At 46.7% G+C, this 24,333-nt stretch overlaps 2 protein-coding genes across 2 annotated transcripts in view; both read right to left on the reverse strand.

The window, feature by feature from the left end:
• Nucleotides 1-24,333, reverse strand: part of CUX1 (cut like homeobox 1) — a 437,632-nt gene that overhangs the window by 214,548 nt on the left and 198,751 nt on the right. Inside the window, exon 3 of the mRNA XM_037740392.1 lies at nucleotides 11,571-11,618. Coding sequence (XP_037596320.1) covers nucleotides 11,571-11,618 — 48 coding nt within the window. The remainder of the gene's footprint in view (nucleotides 1-11,570; nucleotides 11,619-24,333) is intronic.
• LOC108307946 (40S ribosomal protein S27-like) lies at nucleotides 2,494-3,000 on the reverse strand. The gene has a single exon (XM_017533516.2). The coding sequence runs from the start codon at nucleotides 2,854-2,856 to the stop codon at nucleotides 2,605-2,607; it is 252 nt and encodes an 83-aa protein (XP_017389005.1). The 5' UTR covers nucleotides 2,857-3,000; the 3' UTR covers nucleotides 2,494-2,604.

Genomic DNA, 24,333 nt, shown 5'->3' on the forward strand with positions numbered 1-24,333 from the left:
AAAAAAAAAAAAAAAGAGAAGAATGGATAAGAGAGAGATGATGATCTCCCAGTCTCCCTGGCAGGTGGTCATCCGGCCCTTGCTTGAATACTCCCAGGAATGGGAAACTCACTACCTTAGACAGCAGCTCATCCTATTTTTTGTTTTTGGAGACAGAGTCTCGCTGTGTTGTCCAGGCTGGAGTGCAGTGGTGTGACCCTGGCTCACTGCAACCTTCACCTCCTGGGTAAAAGTGATTTTCCTGCCTCAGCCTCCCAAGTAGCTGGGACTACAGGCACCTGCCATCATGCCTGGCTAATTTCTTTTGTATTTTTAGATGAGACAGGGTTTCACTATGTTGGCCAGGCTGGTCTTGAACTCCTGACCTCATGATCCCCCCCACCTTTGCCTCCCAAAGTGCTGGGATTACAGGTGTGAGCCACCTCACTCAGCCAGCTCATCCTATTTTTGAACAGATCCACATTGCTGAAAAACATCCTCTTCTGTTCTGCTGGTGATAGTCAGCAGCTATCACTGCTGCTCCGGTGAGTCTGATGGGGTTTCAGAGCTATGGAGGTCTTGGAGGAGGATCTGGTTCACCCGCTCATTTTACAGATGAGCAAAGTTGGCCAGAAGGAGGCCCCAAGACTCACCCAAGGTCACAGAAGTGGTGGGCAGCAGCGCTTGGACCAGCTTCCTGTGAAATGTCCTTTGGAGCGAACCACATGGACACCCTGGCTTTATTTAGCAATGGCCTTTAGATCTGAACACTTAAATATGTTACAGCTCAACAGATATGGGCTGCAAGATGGGCAGCCGACTCATAGTCACTTTTAACTCATTCATAGCCTGTTGTTCTAATTCACTCAACTTTCTCTATTTCCCCTATTATGTAATTAGAATCTGTCAAATCGTACTGCTGGTGCCCATGGGGAATTTACTTCCTACTGTACCCTTTTGAAAGGGTCTAGTCCAAAAGGGAGACCAAAGGGTCTCCTACAAAGATGCCTAAGGCTTCTGCCTACAAGGCCCTGGCCAAGACCCAGGCCCTACTAACTTCCTTGGTATTGCTCCCTGCGCCAGGCAAGCTCACCCCTGCAGAGCTCTGACACTTGCTCCCCGCATCTTCCTGACATTCTTTCCCAGCTCTGAGTACAACTGGTTCTCCTTGCTTCTTCCCTCTGATGTCCCGTCATCCTCCCAGGAGAGGCCTCCCTGGATGACTGACTGAAGGAGCCACTGCTACCTCCTCCTGCTCTACCCAGACACCTAGTGTGTCTCTCTCGCAGTGCCTGGCACCGTCTAACATTGCCTTTTGTGTTTATGATCAGTTTCCTTTCATTATAATAGCAGGGTCCTAGCGGACTGTATTCAATGCGACATCTTTAGCTACTGTTTGGTCCATAGCTGGAAGCAGGAGGCTCCTGAAAAGGTTGTGTTGAATGAAGACCAGACAGTGAAACCTAGGATCCAAGAGCATGTCCTGCACGTGGCTCTGAACGCGGCCAGTGTACTGCACGCAAAGGAGACATCCAGCGCAAAGGGATGTTTCAGATCATTCCTTGGTCCCTCCCTCAGGTCATGTCGGTGGGTGATACTGTGATGAAATTCACAGTAAACCTGGGCCCCACTCCTTCCAATGATGCAGATCGTAGTTGTTGCAAAGCGCATGGACGCAGTGATAGATGTACACAGGAGACAATGCACCAAGCTCCAGAATTTATCTAGGAGGGGCTGGTTAGAAGGGAAGGGGGCTTCAGGCAGGGTTTGCAGAGCACTTTTGCAAGATGAACATCAATTGTTTGTTTGCCTGTTTGTTTTTAAAAGAGATGGGGTCTCGCTCTGTTGCCCAGGCTGGAGTGCCATAGTGTGATCATAGCTCACTGTAGCCTCAACCTCCTGGGCTCAAATGAACCTCCCACCTCAGCCTCCGAAGTAGCTGGGACTACAGGTGTGTGATACCACGCTTGGCTAAGTTTTGCATTATTTTGTAGAGATGGGGTTTCACTATGTTGCCCATGCTAGTCTGGAGCTCCTAGGCTCAAGTGATCCATCTGCCTCGGCCTCTCAAAGTGTCAATCAAAGACTGGGGAGGTTGGCTGAGATCAGGGAGGGGCTGAAGGCATGGCTTCATCCCCTGAAGCAGTATCAGAGCGCACCAATGTTAGAGAACACTTCTGGGAAGCCAGATGGCCCCAGGACCGAGGCCCAGTCCTGCCATTATGACCTGTGTGACCTGGGGTCCTCTCTCGGGCTCAGTGCTTTCATCTGTTAAGATGAGGTTGATGCTTCCATCTACTCAACCAATCAACACTTACTTAGTACTCGTGAAGGAGAGGCCCTGGGTATAAGAGCTCGTAACTTTCAGTAAATAAATCCATATGCTTTTCTATGATTCATCCTTTGCTGCAACAAAGTGTTATCATAATTCTTTCTCCTGTTGATGGCCACTTGGGTTGTTTTCACATGTTAACTATTTTCAAAATTTCTGAACTGGTTTTCTAGGGCCAACAAGTTTATTTATTTATTTATTTATTTATTTAATTTTCTTTTCTTTCTTTTTTTTTTTAAATCCAAAATGTGTTTATTGAGATGGTTTCCCACTCATCTTGATTCAGAGTGCTTTTAGGGCTGCTTCCTCCTGAAAGAACATCCTTCTGTAAGCCTCACTTTTCCTCCTGTAGGCTGGCAGAGGACAGTGGAGCAGCCAACACACAGAACTACCGTTTGTGCATGGCTGAAGACCGTGGTGATTTTATAGCATCCTGGGCATTTCACATCCATGAAGCAGGAACTGGGGCTCTGCACCAGGCATTTCTTGTGTTTCCTCTTCTCCTCTTCCGGAGAGGAATGAAGGAGATCTTTTGCGAGAGGCATGTTCTCGTGGGTAGGTCGTCACCGCCGGAAAGGTGTTTATTTAATTTTCTTTTGAGATAGACTCTGGCTCTGTCCCTTAGGCTAGGATGCAGTGGTGCCATCAAAGCTCACTGCAGGATCATCTGAGGGTTTGAGACCAGCCTTGCCAACATGGTAAAACCCTGTCTCTACTAAAAATACAAAAATTAGCTGGGCGTGGTGGTTGGAGCCTGTAATCCCAGCTACTCAGGAAGACAAGGCGGGAGAATCACTCGAACCTGGGAGGCAGAGGTTGCAGTGAGCTGAGATGGTGCCACTGCACTCCAGCTGGGGTGACAGATCGAGATTCTGTCTCAAAAAAAAAAAAATCTTGTTTGGATTTTTACTGGAACTACAAAGACTGACACTGTGATCAATTTGGAGAAAACTGACTGCTTCAATAGCAGTGAAAATTTCTCTCCTTGTATACTTTGTTTCCATTTAAATCTCCTTTAATATCCTCCAATATAAATGTTACATCTTTCTCCAGAAAGGTTTCCATTGTATTGGTACATTTATTTCTAGGTATTGTTTTTCTCTTTCTTTTTTTTAGTGTCACTATCTCCAGTAGCATCCTTTTTAAAAATTGCATTTTAAGTTAGCTGCTGATAGAGAGCTATATAATTACTTTTGTGCATTGATTTTTTATCTAGTAATCTATTTAAATAATTGAGACTCACTTGAAAAATGACAGTTTGATTTTTTTTGAGACAGAGTTTCGCTCTTCTTACCCAGGCTGGAGTGCAATGGCTCGATCTCGGCTCACCACAACCTCCACCTCCTGGGTTCAAGCAATTCTCCTGCCTCAACCTCCCGAGCAGCAGGNCCCAGGCTGGAGTGCAATGGCTCGATCTCGGCTCACCACAACCTCCACCTCCTGGGTTCAAGCAATTCTCCTGCCTCAACCTCCCGAGCAGCAGGGACTGCAGGTGCGCACCACCATGCCCAGCTAATTTTTGTATTTTTAGTAGAGATGGGGTTTCACCATGTTGACCAGGATGGTCTTGATCTCTTGACCTCGTGATCCACCCGCCTCGGCCTTCCAAAGTGCTGGGATTACAGGCTTGAGCCACTGTGCCTGGCTTTTTAATTTTTTAAATTAAAAAATTTTTTTTCGACAGTTTGATTTCTTCTGTTGCAATACTTATGCTGGATCTACAACAGGGTTACATCCCAGTAAACTCACTGTAGGTTGAAAACACTGTAGTCAAAAATGCATTTAATAAACTAAGCTAGCAAACATCATAGCTGAGCCTAGCCTACTTTAAATATATTCAGAACACTTATATTAGCCTATAGTTGGGGAAAATTATCCAATACAAGCCTTTTTGTTGTTGTTGAGACAGAGTCTTGCTCTGTCACCAGGCTGGAGTGCAGTGGTGCAATCTCGGCTCACTACAACCTCCGCCTCTAGTGTTCAAGGGATTTTCCCGCCTCAGCACCCCGAGTAGCTGGGACTACAGGCGCGTGCCACCATGCCCGACTAATTTTTGTATTTTTAGTAGAGGTGGGGTTTCACCATGTTGGCCAGGCTGGTCTCGATCTCTTTACCTCGTGGTCCACCCACCGTGGCCTCCCAAAGTGCTGGGATTATAGGTGTGAGCCACCGTGCCCAACGACAAAGCCTATTTTATAATAAAGTATTCAATAGCTCATGGAATTCATTGAATACTGTACTGAAAATGAAAAACAGCATGGTTGTATGGGTACTCAAAGCAGAATTTCTCTGCATCATCTTAAAGTTGAGCCACTGAAAGTCAAGAGCTGTCTGCACTTTATTTTTCTTATCTCCTCTGCTAGCTAAGAGTTCCAGCACAATGTAAAGTAGCAACAGTAAGTGTTCTTGTCTTGTTCCTGGTTTTCTGGGAATTTTGTTTTTTAACGCCACTGGATCTGATGATTGATGTATGTTTCTGATAAATACCTTTTACCGGGATAAAAAAGTTTCCCTGTATTCCTAATTTGTCAGTAGTGGTTTTTTGGTTTTTTTTTTTTTTTGTTACTTGTTGTTTTCTGAGACAAAGTCTGGCTCTGTTGCCCAGGCTAAGGTGCAGTGGTGCGATCTTGGCTCACTGTAACCTCCGCCTCCCAGGTTCAAGTTACTCTCCTGCTTTAGCCTCCTGTGTAGCTAGGTTTACAGGCCTGCACCTACCACACCCAGTTAATTTAATTTTTTGTTTTTGTATTTTTAGTAGAGACAGGGTTTCGCCACATTGGCCAGGCTGGTCTCAAACTCCTGATCACAAGTGATCCACCATACCTGGCCTGTTGTAGTTTTAAATTATGAATGGATTTGAATTTTATCAAAATCTTTTGGTATAACTATTGAATTTTTCCTCCTCCTTTAATCTGCTAATGACATGGATTTACATTAATAAATTTTGAAAATTTTAAACCAAACAGCATTCTTGGGATATATCAAGCTTCCAAGCTTGACGGATCCTTCTGCATATTTATTCAATAATAAGACTGACTTTTTTTTTTTTTTTTTTTTTTGAGATGGAGTCTTGCTCTGTTGCCTAGGCTAGAGTGTAGTGGCAAGATCTCAGCTCACTGCAACCTATTCAAGTTTTCTATTTCTTCTTTAATCAGCTTTGGTAGCTGCAGAATTCTAAAACGTTTTCGGTTTCAGGATTTATTGGCATAAAGTTGCTTATATCTTTTTAATCTCTGGCAGCAGCTGCAGTATCATCCCCAATTTTATTCCTAACATTGTTTGTCTTAATTAGTACAGTGGTTTGTCAATTGCAGTGGTATTTTTCTTTTTTGTTTTCTGAGACACAGTCTCACTCTATCGCCAGGCTGGAGCGCAATGGCACGATCTTGGCTCACTGAAACCTCCGCCTCCTAGGTTCAAGCAATTCCCCTGCCTTAGCATGAGTAGCTGGGATTACAGGTGTGTGCCACCATGCCCAGCTAATTTTTGTGTTTTTAGTAGAGATGAGGTTTCACCACGTTGGCCAGGATGGTCTTGATCTCTTGACCTCATGATCTGCCTGCCTTGTCATCCCAAAGGGCTGGGATTACAGGTGTGAGCCACTGTGCCAGCCCTGCAGTGGTATTTTCAAACAAACAACTTTTGGAATGTTTCTCTCTTGGCTCTTTGTTTTCTTTTACATTCATATCTGTTCTTAATATATTTACTATTATTATATCTATCATTTCCTTCATTCTATTTGAACTTATTCTGTTGTATATTTATTTAATAGAGATGGAATCTTGCTATGTTGGCCAGGCTGATCTTGAACTCCTGGCCTCAGATGACTCTCCTGCCTTGGCCTCCCACAATGGTGGGACTGCAGGTGTGGGCCAGCACATGAGCCTACTGTACTTTTTCTTTTCTTTTCTTTTTCTTTTTTTGAGATGGAGTTTTGCTCTTGTTGCCCAGGCTGGAGTGCAGTGGCACGATCTCGGCTCACTGCAACCTCTGCCTCCCAGGTTCAAGTGACTCTCCTGCCTCAGCCTCCTGAGTAGCTGGGATTATAGGCATGCACCATCAGGCCCAGCTAACTTTTTGTATTTTTAGTAGAGACGGGTTTTCACCATGTTGGTCATGGTGGTCTTGAACTCCTGACTTTGTAAGCCACCCGCCTCGGCCACCCAAAGTGCTGGGATTACAGGTGTGAACCATAGCATCTGGCCGCCTATTGCACTTTTATAAAGCTAATGTTTAGTGCATATATTGTTAGTCTTTCATTTCTTCTCTAATAGGAGCATACAAGTTCTTTCCTTCCTTCCTTCTTTCTTTCTTTCTTTCTTTTTTTTTTTTTTTTTTTTTTTTTTTTTTTTTTTTTTTTTTTTTTTGAGACAGAGTCCTGCTCTGTCACTCAGGCTGGAGTGCAGTGGCACGATCTCGGCTCACTGCAATCTCCGCCTCCGGGGTTCAAGCGATTCTCCTGCCTCAGCCTCCTGAGTAGCTGGGATTACAGGTGCGTGACACCACGCCCGCTGATTTTCTGTATTTTTAGCAGAGACGGGGTTTCACCGTGTTGGCTAGGATGGTCTCAATGTCCTAGCCAACAATGTCATCTGAGGCCTCAAATGTCATCTGAGGCCAGGAGTTCAAGATCTGCCCGACTTGGTCTCCCAAAGTTTTGGGATTACAGGCATGAGCCACCGTGCCTGGACGAGCACTCAAGTTATTTTTTTAAGAGGATTTTCCTCCCTGAGGACTCTTGCTCACCTACTACCAAGAAGTTCTCTGAGCCAGCCCCTCAACCCCTCAACCTTCCGCACCACGACCCTCCTTAGGAAGAGAAGCAAGGATTGGCCAGACAGGTGGGAGGACGGCATTTTTCTAGAGGATGTATGTATGACTTTACTGAACGGATTGTCTAAATTATGGCTGGACTAGAATAAGCTTTAAATTTGACTGAATATTAAGGGTACGCTTCCCTCATACCACCCATCAATTTGCTGGGCTTGTGAAACACCCAAAATAGGTATCGTGATCAATAAATCGATAATAAATAACTAATTTCAGTGTGAGTTACATTTTATGATTTTGTTATAAATAACTACAAGTAATCATTTCACTATAATATTTCAAAATTTATTTACTTTTTTTTTTTTTTTTTGAGATGGAGTCTCGCTCTGTCACTCAGGCTGGAGTGCAGTGGTATGATCTTGGTTTACTGCAACCCCCACCTCCCGGGTTCAAGCAATTTTCCTTCCTTAAGCCTCCTGAGTAGCTGTGATTACAGGCACACGTCACCATGCCCAGCTAATTTTTGTATTTTTGGTAGAGACAGGGTTTCACCATGTTGGCCAGGCTGGTCTCAAACTCCTGACCTTAGGTGATCCACTCACCTCAGCCTCCCAGAGTGCTGGGATTACAGGCGTGAGCCTGAGACAGGGTTTCACTCTATTGACCAGGCTGGTCTCGATTTCCTGGGCTCTAGTGATTTTCTTGCCTTGTCCTCCCAAAGTGCTGGGATTACAGGCATGATCACCTTTTTAATAGCAATACATCATAATGAAAGTAAAATATTTTTAAAACCACTTCCAGGCCAGGCGTAGTGGCCCATGCCTGTAATCCCAGCCCTTTGGGAGGCCGAGGCATGTGGATCACTGGGGCTCAGGAGTTCGAGTCCAGCCTGGCCAACATGGTGAAATTCCCTGCCTCTAACAAAAAATACAAAAATTTAGCCAGGCGTGGTGGCATGCGCCTGTGGTTCTGGCTACTTGGGAGGTTGAGGTGGGAGAATTGCTTGACCCTGGGAGGCAGGCTCTCCACCGAGTGACAGAGCCAGATCCCATCTCAAAAAAAAAAAAAAAAAAATCAGCACAAATTATTTAATATAAATGTAGCATTTTGGAAGGAATGATGCTGGGAGTGTCTAGAGATTTAATGTGTGACATGAGGACTATAGTAAATGTAATTGCAATATGAGGGATTTCTGCTAAATGACATCTTAGCTGCTCTTGCCATACACGAGAAAGAGTAACTACAGGAGACGACGCATATGTTAATTGGCTTCCCTCTAAACCATTTTACTGTCTGTTATGTATCCCATGGCATCACATTGTATACCTTAAGTATAGATCATATATTTTAAAATATGATAATTAGCAGAGACTTGATAAATATTAATTAATGGTGCTAAAAAATTACCTTTTTATGTGTATTCAAAATCCCTGTTAATTTTATTTATTTATTGTTTTCAAATGGCCTTTAAAAGAAAAATAGGCAAATGGAAGCTTAGCCTAGATGTTTCTTGGGTATTTCAAATTTAAGATATCAGGAATCTAACCCGTTATCCTACTGAGAGTATGGGCTAATCTATAAGATAATTAGCTAAGATTCTTAAAAAAGAAAATCAGGGCGGGCGTAGTGGCTCGTATCTGTAATCCCAGCACTTTGGGAGGCTGAGTCAGGCAGATCATATGACGTCAGAAGGTTGAGGCCATCCTGGTCAACACAGTGAAACCTCGTCTCTACTAAAAATATAAAAATTAGCTGGGCGTGGGGGTGGGCACCTGTCGTCCCAGCTACTAGGAGGCTGAGGGATGAGAATCGCTTGAAATGGGGAGGTGGAGATTGCAGTGAGCCGAGATTGCACCACTTCACTCCAGCCTGGGGGACAGAGTGCGACCCTGTCTAGGAAACAAAACAAAATAAAATAAAAATGAAGGAGATGGAGAGGATGTACCACATCAAAGGAGATGGTGGAGGGGCTGGGTACAGTGGCTCATGTCTGTAATCAGGGCATTTTGGGAGGCCAAGGTGGGAGGATGGCTTAAGCCCGGGACATCCAGACAAGCCTGGGTAACATACTGAAACACCGTCTCTACTAAAAGTAAAAGGAAATTAGCCTGATGTGGTGGTGCACACCTATAGTCCCAGCTATTCAAGGTGGGGGGATTGCTAAGGCAAAAGGTGGAGGCTGCAGTGAGCCCTGATAGCACCGTTGCACTGCAGCCTGAGTTACGGAGCAAGACTCTGTCTCAAAAAAAAAATTTTTTAATGGAAAAATATAAAACAGGTGATGAACTGATAGATCTATAGATAGACAGATTTCCAAATGTAATGTGTGAACCCGATTGGACCCCAGTTGTGGGGAGGGCCGTTATCAAAGGTATCTTGGGGATAACTGGAAAAATTTGATTTTGGATCAAATATGAGATGGCCTGGAATGAGTGTGAATTTGCCCAGGTGTGATATCTGTGGTTATCGCGGTAGTGTTGGAAAATGTTCATGTTTCCTTAGCTTTGGGAGCCTCGAATGTGTGTTCGAGGGACACAGTGCCTGCTGTCCGCATCTTACTTCCAAACGCTCAGCAAAGGTGGCGGGCAGGGAGGGAAGTGGGGAGGTCCGTGGGGTGAAATGTTAACGACCGTGGGTCTGGGTGAAGAGCGTACAGTGTTCGCTGTACTCATGTTTCCATTTTTATACAGCTTTGAAATTGTTCAGTAAGAAAGAAAAACAAGCAAACACCGAAAAAGCACACTGAACTCTTTGAGCTGGGGAACTAGGAGAGCAGTGGGTCTCTCAAAAGCTGCTGAACAGGTAATGGTACAGGTGAGATCAAATGTGGTTAGGTGTCAGGTAACAGTCTCACTCATCAAGTGTGGGCTCGGGGATGCAGTTCTGAGAAAAAGGCCCTGGGATGCGGGTGTCCTGCTGGCTGGACCAAGCTACGTGCATGGGGGGCTGAATGAGGCAGGAAGAACATCATAAGAAGAGACGAGCGCTGTTCTACCCTCTAAAATTTCCAGCCATCACCAACTGCTGTGTCTTCTTTCTACGCTGGTCCCTTTTGATGTCCTGAAATCAGCTTTCTCTATCTACAATCTCCCCTGCCTCCAGCCTCCTTCGATCACTCAATCCCTGCTCACGCTTCAAGCTGAAGAATTTCCCAAATGGAAGCCTGACTGCTTGCTGTGGAGCTCTGGACCCAGGAACCCAGCCTTCCACATAAGGCCCATGTCACCTGTGTCCCAAGCGGAACCTACTACATCTCACGGCTGTATCTCTCCTGCCCTTGCCCCACGTGCTCCCTGTGACTTAATAGTTGCAACAAAATAAAATCCCTGCTGGGCATGGTGGCTCCCGCCTGAAATTCCAGCACTTTGGGAGGCCGAAGTAGGTGGATTACCTGAGGTCAGGAGTTCCAGAACAGCCTGGCCAATATGGTGAAACCCCGTCTCTACGAAAAACACAGAACTTGGTCGGGCGTGACGGTGCGCACCTGTAATCCCACCTACTCAGGAGGCTGAGACAGAAGACTCGCTTGAACCTGGGAGGTGGAGGCCGCGGTAAGCCAAGATCACGCCACTGCATTCCAGCCTGGGTGACAGGGCAAGACTCTGTCTCAAAAAGAAAAAAAAGAAAAAGAAAAAAGAAATTCCTAAGACTGTACCCATACGGGCTCTTTCAGGGGCTTTGGAAATGTCTCGTTTCATTCTCTCACCAACCTGCTATGATTCCCCATTCTGTTTTCCCAATGGGAGAAGCTAAAGAGGTGAGATTCAATAAATCTGAAACAATAATATAATTTCTGGTTTTCTAAATATCACTGAATCTTTACACAAAGGGCTGGCAAGGCGTGTCACCTGCTCGGAGCCCCGGTCCCCTCCATAGCTGCTGTTCCCACTAATAAGTAGCCAGGGTGGATGTCCCAGGTGACTTGCCACCCACGTGCTGTCTGCCAGATGGCTCAGTCCTTCTCTGGAAGGATCCGTTAGAAACCACTTCCTTCTACCAGCCCAGACCTGCTCCTCGTGGCTTCTGCCTGATGCTCTGTTTCAAGCCTACAATCAAGCGGCATCCCTTTGCCGCTGCCAGCCTATCACCAAAGCGCTGCACTCATGGTACACACTCATGGCAGTGGTAGCCCCAGACCAGCTTAGCTCTAGGAATGAGGCGACTTCCCAGAGGGGACGCATGGGCTCCTAAAGGCCATGGCGCAAACAACCTGCCCGTTGCAACCACACAGGGCACTTCTGCTTGGAATCCACCACACCTCTGTATATTCTGAGAACAGGTTCCTTTTCCAGGAGGGCTTTCACCAAGGACCCAATGGAAAACCACATCACAGAGCGCAAAATCTGCACGGCACTGGGTCGGAGCAGCTGGGAAGGCACCATCTATCTGGGCAGTCCCTTCTGTCCAGAGTGTTTCTTCGACGTAAGTACAGACAGACCGGTTAGCCGTGCAGAGTGACTCAGGATAGAAAATGAACAGAAAAGCTTACCTCTCCTTGGAAGCTCTTCAGCAGCGGCGCTACCTGCTTGCGCAAATCCTGGAGCAGGAGGTCAGGAAGCAGCCATTCGAGGAGGAGAAAAAAGGGAAACATCGGTTAAGGCCTCCTAAAAAACAGCGTGGCAGTCAGTGCTGATTATCTATCATTCTCTAAAGCAAGCCTGGGACCTTGCCCATTCCTGCACTCCTAAAACACAAATAACACCAACTAGCGCTCCAGGATTTAAACTTATTTAAGAGTACAACGAGGTGGTCCATTTTTATTGTCGTCGTTGTTTGAGAAGGAGTCGCATTCTGTCGACCAGGCTGGAGGACAGTGGCACAATCCTGACTCACTGCAACCTCTGCCTCCCGGACTAGAGCCATCCTTCCATCTCAGGCTCCTAAGTAGCTGAGACTGCAGGGGTATGACACACGCTTGGCTAATTTTTGTATTTTTTTTTTTTTTTTGTAGAGATGGGTTTCATCATGTTGCTCAGGCTAGGGTCAAACTCCTAGGCTTAAGAGATCCGCCCATCTTAGCATCCCAAAGTGCTGGGATTACAGGCGTGAGCCACCCCACCCGGCCTACGACGATATTTTATTTCTACTAAGTCCTGGTCACATACACCTCATTTTCGATGTGCTACAGACTAAAGCTTCTGCTGTTAGTCTAAATGAGATAATTTGCTTAGAATAAAATAGACTACAATGGGGGTTTGACTGCTGTTCCTATCTGAAATTGACCTGGGCCACTGCGCTGCATTTTAGCTGCTTTGTTTTTTTTTTTTTTTTTTTGAGACGGAGTCTCACTCTGTCACCCAGGCTGGAGTGCAGTGGTGTGATCTCAGCTCACTGCAACCTCTGCCTCCTAGGTTCCAGAGATTCTCTCACCTCAGCCTCCCAAGCAGCTGGGATTACAGGCGCCCACCACCACACCCGGCTAATTTTTGTATTTTTGTAGATACAAGGTTTCCCCATGTTGACTAGGCTGGTATCAAATTCCTGATCTCAGGTGGTCTGCCTGCCTTGGCCTCCCAAAGTGCTGGGATTACAGGCATGAGCCACCACGCTCCGCTGCAGCTGCCATTTCAATGCACTGTTAGTGGAAGATACAGCCTGTTTTGAATCCACGTCTGACAGAGTCACAGTAAATTTTATCCCAAGCCACCAGTGCTCATTTTGAAACACCAGGACATCCAATAGGTGTGTGTATATGATCTCTTTCAGAGCATTTTATTTAAAGTGAAGTAACAAGAAAGTGCTTCAAATACTTTGAAAAGACTTGTCTAAGATAATATGTTATTTACTGAAAGTTTAGGCATTGAAACTTTTTTTTTTTTTTTTTTTTAGATGGAGTCTTGCTCTGTGGCCCAGGCTGGAGTGCAGTGGTGTGATCTTGGCTCACTGCAACCTCCGCCTCCTAGGTTCAAGTGATTCTCCTGCCTCAGCCTCCCGAGTAGCTGGGACTACAGGTCCCTACCACCACACCCAGCTAATTTTTGTATTTTTAGTAGAGACAGGGTTTTACCATGTTGGCAAGGCTGGTCTTGAACTCCTGACCTCAGGTGATCTGCCCACCTCCGCCTCCTAAAGTGTGGGGATTGCAGTTGTAAGCCATTGTGCCCAGCACGCATTTTGGTTCCTGAGGCCTTCTGAGAATCTGAGGACAGCTATTGGCCTTGCCCTCAGAAATAAAACTGCAAATTATTTTATCAGAGCCTTCCTAAGTAAGACCTATCTCAAGACCCCAGGTAAGGAAGTCTTATTCTCTACCAACACATATAGCCATATATGGTTTATATTTAAATATAGATTAATTAAAATTAAATAAATTTGGAAAATTCAGTTTCCCAGTTACCCTCGCCACATTTCAAGGATTTGGAAGCCACTTGGAGCTGATGGCTCCTGCTTCAAACCATGCAGATACAGAACTTTTCCATCATCGCACAGGGACCTACAGGACAGACTGTACCACAAGTTTTTGTTTTTTTGAGACAGGATCTTGCTCTGTCACCCAGGTTGGAGTGCAGTGGTGTGATCAGAGCTCACTGCAGCCTCAACCTCCTGGATCCAAGCAATCCTCCTGCCTCAGCCTCCCGAGTAGCTGAAACTACAGGCACACACCATCATGCCTTGCTAATTTTCTTATTTTTTTTTTTGTGGAGACAAGGGTTTTGCTATGTTGCCCAGGCTGGTCTTGAACTCCTGGACTCAAGTGATCCACCTGTCTTGACCTCCCAAAGTGCTGGGATTATAGGTGTGAGCTGCCGTGCCTGGCCACTGTACCACAAGTTTTTTGAGGAATATCATCAGCCCACATTATTTTGTATTGTGAGCCTGTAGAAACATTTGGTAAAGGAGCATTAGAATTTCCCTTTTAACTGTATACTGCTCTAAAGGATGCATTTCTAAACATGCTACTATTATTTCTTCAGAGAAATCAATCCTGTTTCTTCTTCCACTAGCTGATTTTCTGTATTTTTACACCAAGTTCAATGAAAAAAAAAAAAAAAAATCAGATTCTTTGCTAATCTCCTTCTCTTTTTTTTTCTTTTTCTTTCTTTTTTTTTTTTCCCTGAGACAGGGTCTCTCTCTGTCATCCGGACTGGAGTGCAGTGGCACGACCGCGGCTCACTGTAACCTCCACCTCCCAGGTTCAAGGTATCCTTCGCCTCAACCCCCAAGGTAGCTGGGACTAGAGGCATGCACCACCATACCCAGCTAGTTTGTATATTTTATGTAGAAACTGGGTTTCACCATGTTGCCCAGGCTGGTCTCAAACTCCCAGGCTCAAGCAAAATGGCCGCCTTGGCCTCTCAAAGTGTTTTGGATTACAGGCGTGAGCCACCATGCCCGGCCACCAATCTCTTTCATATAAATAAGGCTATCTGTGGTCAGCACCAGTAATAGTCCTCCAGAGGTAACCACATCGTAATAGCTGGCACCCGTGAATACGTTAGATTGCAATGGCAAAAGGGGCTTTTGCAGATGGGATTATGTCAGGGATCATGAGTCAGGGGATGACCTGGGATTATCCAGGTGGGTCTGGTGTAATCCCAGTGGTCCTTGTAAGAGAGAGGCAGGAGGCTCAGAGGTCGGAATGCTACAGGAACGCAGGCAGCCCGAGAAGCTGGAAACTGCCAGGAAACCCGGAGCTTCGAATAGGAACACAACTCTGTCTGACACATTGATTCCAGCCTGGGAAATCCCATTTTGGACTCCTGAACTCCAGCACTGTCAGACAATAAATTTCTGTTGTTTGAAGCCACTTGGCATATGGCGGGTTGAGACAGCAGCAACAGGAAGTTAACACACCACCGCATTTCACCCATTGCGCTTTTCAGAAATGTAGAGGGCAAAACAGCACACAAAGGTAAACGAGGGAAAAGAGGGTGGATGGGGTAAAGACTGATGGAAGAAAGGTTACTGCGTGACCCCAGCAGGGCCCAGGGAAAACCACCACGGGGCCTGGCACACAGTGGGGACTCGAAAAGACATGGAATGGATGCCAAGGGAATGAATGAAAGGACAGATATGGACGGGCTTGGCGGCTCACACCTGTAATCCCAGCACTTTGGGAGGCCGAGGCAAGTGGATCACCTGAGGTCAGGAGTTCGAGACCAGCCTGGCCAGCATGGCAAAGCTCTGTCTTTTCTAAAAATGCAAAAGTTAGCTGGGTGTGGTGGTGCATGCCTGTAGTCCCAGCCTTACTCAGGAGGCTGAGGTGGATTACTTAAACCCCAGAGGCAGAGGTTGCAGTGGGCTGAGACTGCACCACTGCCCTCTAGCCTGGGTGACAGAGTATGACTCTGGCTCAAAAATAAATAAATAAATATATAAAAATAAAAATAAAAAAGGCTTAACAAGGGTCCAGATTCAGAGGGGAAAGAGACAAGGCAGATGAGGTTATGGAATGAGAAAGCTGGTGGGGCTGAGGTGTGAGATCACAGCAGAGAAATGGAAGCGGGCAGAGCTTGATGAAGGAGGGCAGGGGGCTGGGGTGCAGGGGCCATGCTAAGCCCTGAACGGCAGTGCACCTTACCAGTCCTGCCTCCCCGGGTTGGCCGCAACCCTGCCAACCTGGCACAGGGCCAGCCTCACACAATCACCAGCTCTGAGAAGTACAGGAGATGATATAATCATTTCTATATTCTATTACAGCATTCCAGAAAGGCAGAAGCGGAAGGGCTATGCCTTTCATAATGTCCTTAAATACAGCACACTCCTCTCACCCCATCCATGTAGTTTTTCCCCTTTTGAGCATATTCACTCTCCTGACAGACCTACTAAAATAACCTTTTTGATATTAAAGCTGAATGTGTGTTTGTACACATACTCACGCACACACACATATTTAAAGACAGTTGAAGAGGGAAAAACCACTATATATTCACACGTATCATACACCAACTGATATATATGTACTTCAAGCCGCCAGCCAAAAATCACTCATTCTAATTTCATCTTTGGCAGTTTGAGAAATTCCTGATCCAATTTTGCTGCCTGCAAATATTATTCAGTTTTGTGCTAAACTAAGAACACGGATACAAAGATGTTCCATTCCGGCCAGGCGCGGTGGCTCACTCCTATAATCCCAGCACATGGGGAGGCTAAGGTGGGAGGATTGCTTGAGCCGAGGAGTTCGAGACCAGCCTGGGCAATACAGCGCCTGTAGTCCCAGCTGCTCCGGAGGCTGAGGCGGGAGAATCCCCTGGACCCGGGGTGGGAGTAGGGGGTTGAGGCCGCAGTGGGCCAAGATCGAGCCATCATACTCCAGCTTGGGCAACAGAGACTCTGTCTCAAAAAAGATGCTCAATTCTGACCCACAGGATTCTCCATTGTCCGTGAGCAAGGACATGACATGATTGACTACCTTTCTAGGACAGCTGCTGTCTGGACAGCATCAGAAAATGCAGACTCTGCCACTTACTGGTCCTCAGGCACACCCATGCAATCCTTCTTTGTGGTCATAAACTGGAAAGTGGGGCTCAGGTTAGTCAAAACCACAGTGGAATGAATGATAACGAGGCGGTGAACACGTTTAAAAACTTTTTTTTTTTTTTGACACGGAGTCTCACTCTGTCGCCTAGGCTGGAGTGCAGTGATGTGATCTCAGCTCACTCCAATGTCCACCTCCCAGTTTCAAGCAATTCTCCTGCCTCAGCCTCCCAAGCAGCTGGGATTACAGGTGCGAGCCACACTGCCGTGCTAATTTTTGTATTTTTAGTAGAGACAGGGCTTCACCATGTTGGCCAGGGTGGTCTCGAACTCCTGACCTCAAGTAATTTGCCCACCTCAGCCTCCCAAAGTGCAGGGATTACAGGCTTGGGCCACCCGACCTGATAATTTTAAAACATAATTACTTAGAGTTACACACTTAATTCAGTTACAGGTTTGTCAGTGATGTTTCCACCTTGCTTCCATCCCATCCCACCTATTGAGCAAAAAGCAACACACATCTTAATACACAGAGAGTGATGTCCTTGAGATAATTCCTATCAGATGTCTGTGGGCGAAAGCCAAAATAGCTCATATGTCAACTGTCTCTTCTCTGAGTACACTGCAAGTAAATCATGTTTACACAGAGATGTTTCTATGTGAAAGGATTTCCATTAGCCTCTCCTTTTTGTTTTTTTTTTTGAGACAGTGTCTCACTCTTCCATCCAGGCTGGAGTGCAGTGGCGCAATCAGAGCTCACTACTACAGCCTTGTTCTCCCGGGCAGGAGCAATTCTCCCATCGGCCTCCAGAATACCCGGGACTACAGGCATGCGCCACCATGTCCGGCTAATTTTTGCATGTTTTGTAGAGCCGGGGTTTCACCATGTGGCCCAGGCTGATCGCAAACTCTTAGGCTCAAGTGATCCACCCACCACGGCCTCCCAGAGTGCTGGGATTACAGGCGTGAGCTACTGTGGCTGGATTTCCATTATTCTCGAAACTGCTGACTCACAACTCAGTTTTTAGGTCAGAGAACCGAACACCAAAATGCCATTAAGGAATTTTCTAGGTAATGACAATTGCTGAAGGAAACCATTCTGACGTAAAAGCAAAATAGAGACAGACAAAACGGTCATGCAGTGTTCAACTGCACCTGTAATGTACGAGTGCAAATCTTGTCACACACACTCCCGGGGCCCTCTCTGGAAGGCTCTGCTCCCTCTTAGGGCCTTCCCAATCCCTGTGAGCTCTCTTCTGCTCCCCACATCCCAGAGTCTTGTGCCAGGGACCCAGAGCTGGCAACACGCTGAGCTGCCTTGAGGAGGTCCACCTCTGTGTGCAGGAGCGAGGCTCCGGGGACACTGTTTATATTTGCAACAAGCAGCTCGCTGCAATCAGCACAGACACATGCATACACAGAAGGAGGCTGTGAATTACAAACACATCTCCAAAGTTAGCAAGTCATCTCTATTTTTAAAATATTTGGGCCAGACGTGGTGGCTCACGCCTGGAATCCCAGCACTTTGGGAGGCTGAGGCGGGTGGAGCACCTGAGGTCAGGAGTTCGAGACCAGCCCGACCAACATGCAGAAATCCCATCTCTACTAAAAAAATACAAAATACATAATTTGCATGGTGGCACATGCCTATAATCCTAGCTACTTGGGAGGCTGAGGCAGGAGAACTGCTTGAACCTGGGAGGTGGAGGCTACGGTGCGCCGAGATTGCACTCCAGCCTGGGGAACAAAAGTGAAACTCCAAAAAAAGTCTGGTAACTCACGCCTGTAATCCCAGCACTTTGGGAGGCCAAAGCAGGAGGCTTGCTTGAGCCCACACATTTGAGACCAGCCTGGGCAACATGGTGAAACCACGTCTCTTTAAAAAAAATACAAAAATTAGTGAAGCATGATCTCAGCCATAATCCCCGCACTCTGGGAGGCTGAGGTGGGTGGACCACTTAAGCCTAGGAGTCTGAGATCAGCCTGCACAAGCCTGTGCAGGCTTGTAGTCCTATTTACTTTGGCAGCTGCGGTGGGAGGGCGGCTTGAACTTAGGAGTCTGAGACTGCACAGACCTATGAACGTGCCACTATGCTCCAGCCTGAGTGACCAGCCATGAAAAAAACAATCTGGTAATCCAGATTTTTTTGGATTTTTTTTCACTCTACAGTAACTTGGACGCTTTTCTGGGAAATAACCCCGACTGTGTTGAAGAGGTGCCACATCTCTTGGTGGTATCCCATCCTCTACAGGGACAGCTCAGGGGTGGGAGACTTTCTGCTTTGATGACAGCGTAGTCTTTCCAAGAGCACTGGAGCAGGGTGGGCGTAGTGGGGGTCTGAACTGGGTCACTTCCGAAAGACTTGATTCTGACTCTTGCAAGATTGTTGCCAACGGGGCTAGAGGCAGGGATCCTTAGAGACCTGGCCCTGTGGCTCGGCCTGTTCAGTTGTCACCTTCTGTTCCAGACCTGCCCCACCCACCTGGGGCAATGCTCTGCTCTCGCCTCTACCCTAGTCTGAGCTCACATTTTCTTTTTCTTTTTTTTTTTCAGACGGAGTTTCACTTGTTGCCCAGGCTGGAGCGTAGTGGTGCGATCTCATCTTTCTACAGCCTCCGCCTCCCAGGTTCAAGCGATTCTCCTGCCTCAGCTTCCCAAGTAGCTGGGATCACAGGCACCTGCCACCACGCCTGGCTAATTTTTGTATTTTTAGTAGAGGCGGGGTTTCACCACGTTGGCCAAGCTGGTCTCCAACTCCACCTGCCTTGAGAGTTCCACCTGCCTCAGCCTCCCAAAATGTGGGAATCACAGGCGTGAGCCACTGTGCCTGGCCTCAGTGTCTTTTTATAAGGTCCTGGTAGCACCAATGGGAGAATAGTAATTATTGGCAAAAGAAAAAATGTTCTTCGTATTTATTTTCCTGGATGTCGTTTAAGATAGCTGGAAGTCTCCCTTATCCATGTATACAACAGCTCAGACCACATACGGAGTCTTTAAAAACAAGACAATATATATTATGTGATATACGGATTGTAGACCTCAACTTAAAATCCAGTTCAGTGAAAAATGAAGTTTCTTTAGTTCCAGGACACCGAAACTGTCACTTCCCATCTCATCTGAAGATGAACGTATGGCCAGCAATGCGGCATCGTTCCTCTGGTTACTTTTATAGATGAACACATACTCCTTCCAGTCCTTGTGATAGAAAAGGGCAATTTTAAATGGCATTTAAACTGAAATATTAAATAAAAAATATCTTTCTATACAACAGCAGACAGTAAGTATGTCCTGGCAATTTCTCAAAGATTTCAGTTCACAGGTTTGACAAAAATTCCATTAGCTTTAATTATTTATCAGCAGTCAATTTAGATTACTGTTCTTGACCTATTTTTACAGTGTAGGGGCCACGCAGCAATGAAATAAATGAATAGTCTTTTTCTAGAATGGCTGATTTTCTGAAATAATAGAAATCTGGTTTAAAGGAGGAATGAAACCCCAAACATATAATTACCACAATACATAACCCGCCACGCTGCTTTTGTAGTTGGATAAAACGCACATCTTTGTGAGTTTTTTGGTTATTAAATAAGATTATCTTGAAAGGGATAAACTCACTCCTGCTGTAATTTCTTCCCATTTAAACGTCTTTGCGCCATTTAAGACACGTTCCGGGTCCTGGCAGAAAGTCTCCAACACTGATGCTGTGGTTTTTGCGTGGTGCGTGGTTCAACTCCACGATGGGAAGGGCTGGCTTTGGGGGACTGGAGGGGTAGCGAGCCGAGATGAGGGTGCAGGGTTTGAACACAGGGTGCCTGCTGGTAAGCAGCGAGGGGTAGCCTGAAGCCACAGAGCTCCCGAGCAACAGGGAATGTTCAAGACCTGTCTGATGATGAGGCCGGGCGCGGTGGCTCACACCTGTAATCCTAGCACTTTGGGAGGCTGAGGCAGGCGGATCGCATGAGGTCTGGAGTTCAAGACCAGCTTGGCCAACATAGTGAAACTCTGTCTCTATTAAAAATACAAAAAACAAAAACAAAAACAAAAAACCAGCCAGGAGTGTTAGCTGGCATCTGTAATCCCAGCCACGCAGGAAGCTGAGGCAGGAGAATCTCTTGAACCCAGGAGGCGGAGACTGCAGTGAGCCGAGATCGCGCCACTGCACTCCACTCCAGCATCTGCAACGGAATGAGACTATGTCTCAAAAGAAGAAAAAAAAAAAAAAAAAGCCTTGTTTGATGATGCGAAGCAGGCAGGGTTTGGGTGTTTATCTCAGTGGAAATGCCTGAATGTGGACCGAGGAGGATAAAGGCTGAGGATGATGCAAAGGACTTGGAAGAAGGGCGGATTCTAACTCCACAGAGACTGCAATCTGGCAGCACGGGGCCATGGCTCAGGATCATGGCGGAGCCTGGAGGCCAATGCTGCTAAGCCGGTGATCCTGCAAGTGGGGTCTGGGGGCTCCTGGCTCCCCAGATCCTTTCAAGGGTCCACAAGGTTAAAACTCCTCTTGTTACCTGCCTTCTCCCGCAAGCGTAGAGTGGAGTTTTCTAGATGGCTGTGATGTGTGATGACAGCTTTACTCTGACACCAGTGGTACCTGTGTCTGTGTGTTCCTGTGCTTTGCAGACTCCTCAGCTTTCACGTCTAACGCAATCAGTACTGACAGATACAACACACATGTGCGCACACACACACAAGCTCTCCGGAGCCCCCAATTTTAAGAGACTGAAAATTTTGAGAAATGGTTGCACTAAGCCTTCTTCTGGTCTCAGAGCTGAGAACTGCTCACTGTCAAGGGCAAGGCCAATTGCCCACTGTGAGATCCCGCGTGTGGCCTTGGGGCAGCTCAGACAGGACACCCAGACCCTCACTGGCAACTGGGGATCAGATACCCCACTGAGAGGGGCATGCAAGTGCCAGCTCCAGTAGCCTGGGTTGGCACCTGCCCTGCCCGGTCTCCAAAGCCACGTGTGGCACACCTGGCACAGGGATTTCTCCTCATTGCCAGGGATCAGTGGTGGGAAAGGGGAGAAGCCAAACGGAGGTTCCATTGGTTAATTCTCTTAAATAAGTCTGACTTGCCTCTAGGTCTGATTTTAAAATATTCTTCCAAGTCCCTTTCTGAATAACTGTTCATGTCTAAACCTCTGACTGGACACGGTGGCTCACACCTGTAAACCCAACATGTTGGGAGGCCCAGACAGGAGGACTGCTTGAAGCCAGGAGTTCAAGACCAGTCTGGGCAACATAGGGAGACTCCTGCTCTACATAAAATTTCTAAAAAATTACCCGGGCCTGGTGGCAAGCGCCTACAGTCCCAGCTACTCGGGAGCAGGCAGAGGGAGGATCGCTTGAGCCCAGGAGGTTGAGGCTGCAGTGAGCTATGATCATGCCACTGCACTCCAGCCTCGGTGACAGAGCAAGACTTCATCTCAAAAATAAACAAATCTCTAGTTACATTTCAGAACTTTGAAAACACAGCTGTGATTTACTGATCTATCTATATATCAACAGATTTAGAATTTGTCAAAGAGAGGAACCACATGTTATACATATTATATTTATTTTTATTTTTTATTTGTTTGAGATGGAGTCTTGCTTTGTTGCCCAGGCTGAAGTGCAGTGGCGTGATCTTGGCTCACTGCAACCTCCGCCTTCCAGGCTCAAGCGATTCTTCTGCCTCAGCCTCCTGAGTAGCTGGGATTACAGGTGCATGTTACCATATCTGGCTAATTTTTTTTTTTTATCTTTTAGTAGTGATGGGGTTTCTCTATTTGGGCCAGGCTGGTCTCAAACTCCTGATCTCAAGTGATCCATCCATCTTGGCCTACCAAAGTGCTGGGATTACAGACATGAGCCACCATGCCCGGCCCACGTATTATAGTTTATTCAAAAACCATTTCAGTGATTACTGCAAGAAGTGATTGAGAGAGTCACAGTCCCTGCCCTGAGGGAGCTTGTGTTCTAGTGAGGTCTCAATTTCTAGGAGACACTTGAGGAGAGGTCATCCTGAGGAGACACTTGAGAACAGAACGGTCTTCCTCCATTCTATTCCTGGGGCCACGGATGGTGCTAGGTTCAGGGCAGACGCTCAGGGAATACTTGCAGATGAAATGAATGAGCGAAGAGATGCCCTTCCCAGACTCATCACTAAGCTAACTCTTTTTTTTTTTTCTTCCTTGAGATGGAGTCTCACTTTGTCGCCCAGGCTGGAGTGCAATGGTGTGATCTTGGCTCACTGCAACCTCCTCCTCCCGACTTTAAGCGATTCTCTTGCTTCAGCCTCCTGAATAGCTGGGATTACAGGTGTGAGCCACCATGCCTGCCTAATTTTTGTATTTTTAGTAGAGACAGGGTTTTCAGCATGTTGGCCAGGGTGGTCTCGAACTCTTGATGTCAGGTGATCTACCCGCCTCAGCCTCCCAAAGTGCTGGGATTACAGGTGTGAGCCACCGGGCCTGGCCCAAACTATTTATGGACACTGCTGGCAAGGGGACTCCTCTGCTAGACCGGGATGGACCCCAAAGGCACCATTTCACCCCAGGACTCTCTAAAGCCAACCAGGACCTGTGACTCTGACTTTTGCCACTGTGTCATTTACTCCGGATCATAGGCCCTGCTAACGTTTAGACAAATGGGACATTTAAAATCAGAATGCAGATGAATCCTTCCTCTTAGTACTTTTAAGAGTCTATCTGTAAGAATAATCAGAGATGGAGGCAGAGATTTATGCCCAAGAATGTTCCACATGTGTTTAGAACCGAGATGAACTAGAAAAAACCATGTGGATTCCGACACCAGGGGAGTATTTATTAGAGAATTTTACGAAAGCAATACAATTGCATATTGGGTAGTGGGTATAAACATTTTAAGGAAACGAGGTCTTGCTCTGTCATCCAGGCTGGAATGCAGTGGCATGATCATAGCTCACTGTAGCCTGGAGTCAGTATGATTATTTTTCGAAGAACAGCAAAGACCTGGAATGATGCACATGACTTCCATTTATTCGAAAACTGTTTGTTGAGGAGCTATTTGGGGCCTTCTGGCCCTGTTTCCAGGGCTCCTTCAATCACGAACAGAGCCCACAGGTTGCGGGGCTTCCTGGGTTTCTGTTGCGTGGTGGGTGAGATACGAGTCAAATCTCCACTTACATGGATGACACTTACTTGTGGCCAGTGCTGCAGAAGGGGCACGTGGTACAAAGGGAGTTTAAGAGGCAGACCTGGCCGGGGACAGGGGCACGCGCCTGTCACCCCAGTACCGTGGGAGGCTGAGGTGGGAGGACTGCTTGAGCTCTGGAGCTCGACACCAGCCTGAGCAAGAGAGCAACGCCCAGTCTCTACTAAAAATTAAAAAAAAAAAAAATAGCTGGGTATAGCGGCATGTGTCTGTAGTCCCAGCTACTTGGGAGGCTAAGGGAGGATCACTTGAGCCTGGGAGGTTGAGACCAGCCTGGGCAACACAGCAAGATCCCATCTCTACAAAAACATTTTAAAAATTAGCCAGGTGTGGTGGCATGTGCCTGTAACCCCAGCTACTTGGGAGGCTGAGGTGGGCGGACTGCTTGAGCCTGGGGGGTCAAGGCTGCAGTGAGTTGTGACTGCGCTGCTGCACTCCAGCCTGGTGACGGAGTAAGATCCTGCTTCCAAAAAACAGAAGGAAAAAGAAAAAAAGAGGCAGACCTGACCTCAGACCGCAGAGAAGTCTCCTTTGGGGAAGGGGCACGTGAGCTCAGATCTGGAAAATGCGTAGGGGGTGGATGTGTGAAAGTAGCCATGAACTTTTATAAAGCACGTTCACAGTCTGACCCCAACTTTACAGCAATGAATCTCAC

The sequence above is a fragment of the Cebus imitator genome, unplaced genomic scaffold (assembly GCF_001604975.1).
Source record: "Cebus imitator isolate Cc_AM_T3 unplaced genomic scaffold, Cebus_imitator-1.0 Scaffold82, whole genome shotgun sequence".
Taxonomy (NCBI): domain Eukaryota; kingdom Metazoa; phylum Chordata; class Mammalia; order Primates; family Cebidae; genus Cebus; species Cebus imitator.

Excerpts from the sequence above, each read along its gene's own strand:
- LOC108307946 (XM_017533516.2), bottom strand. The coding sequence starts at position 2,856 with ATGCCTCTCGCAAAAGATCTCCTTCATTCCTCTCCGGAAGAGGAGAAG.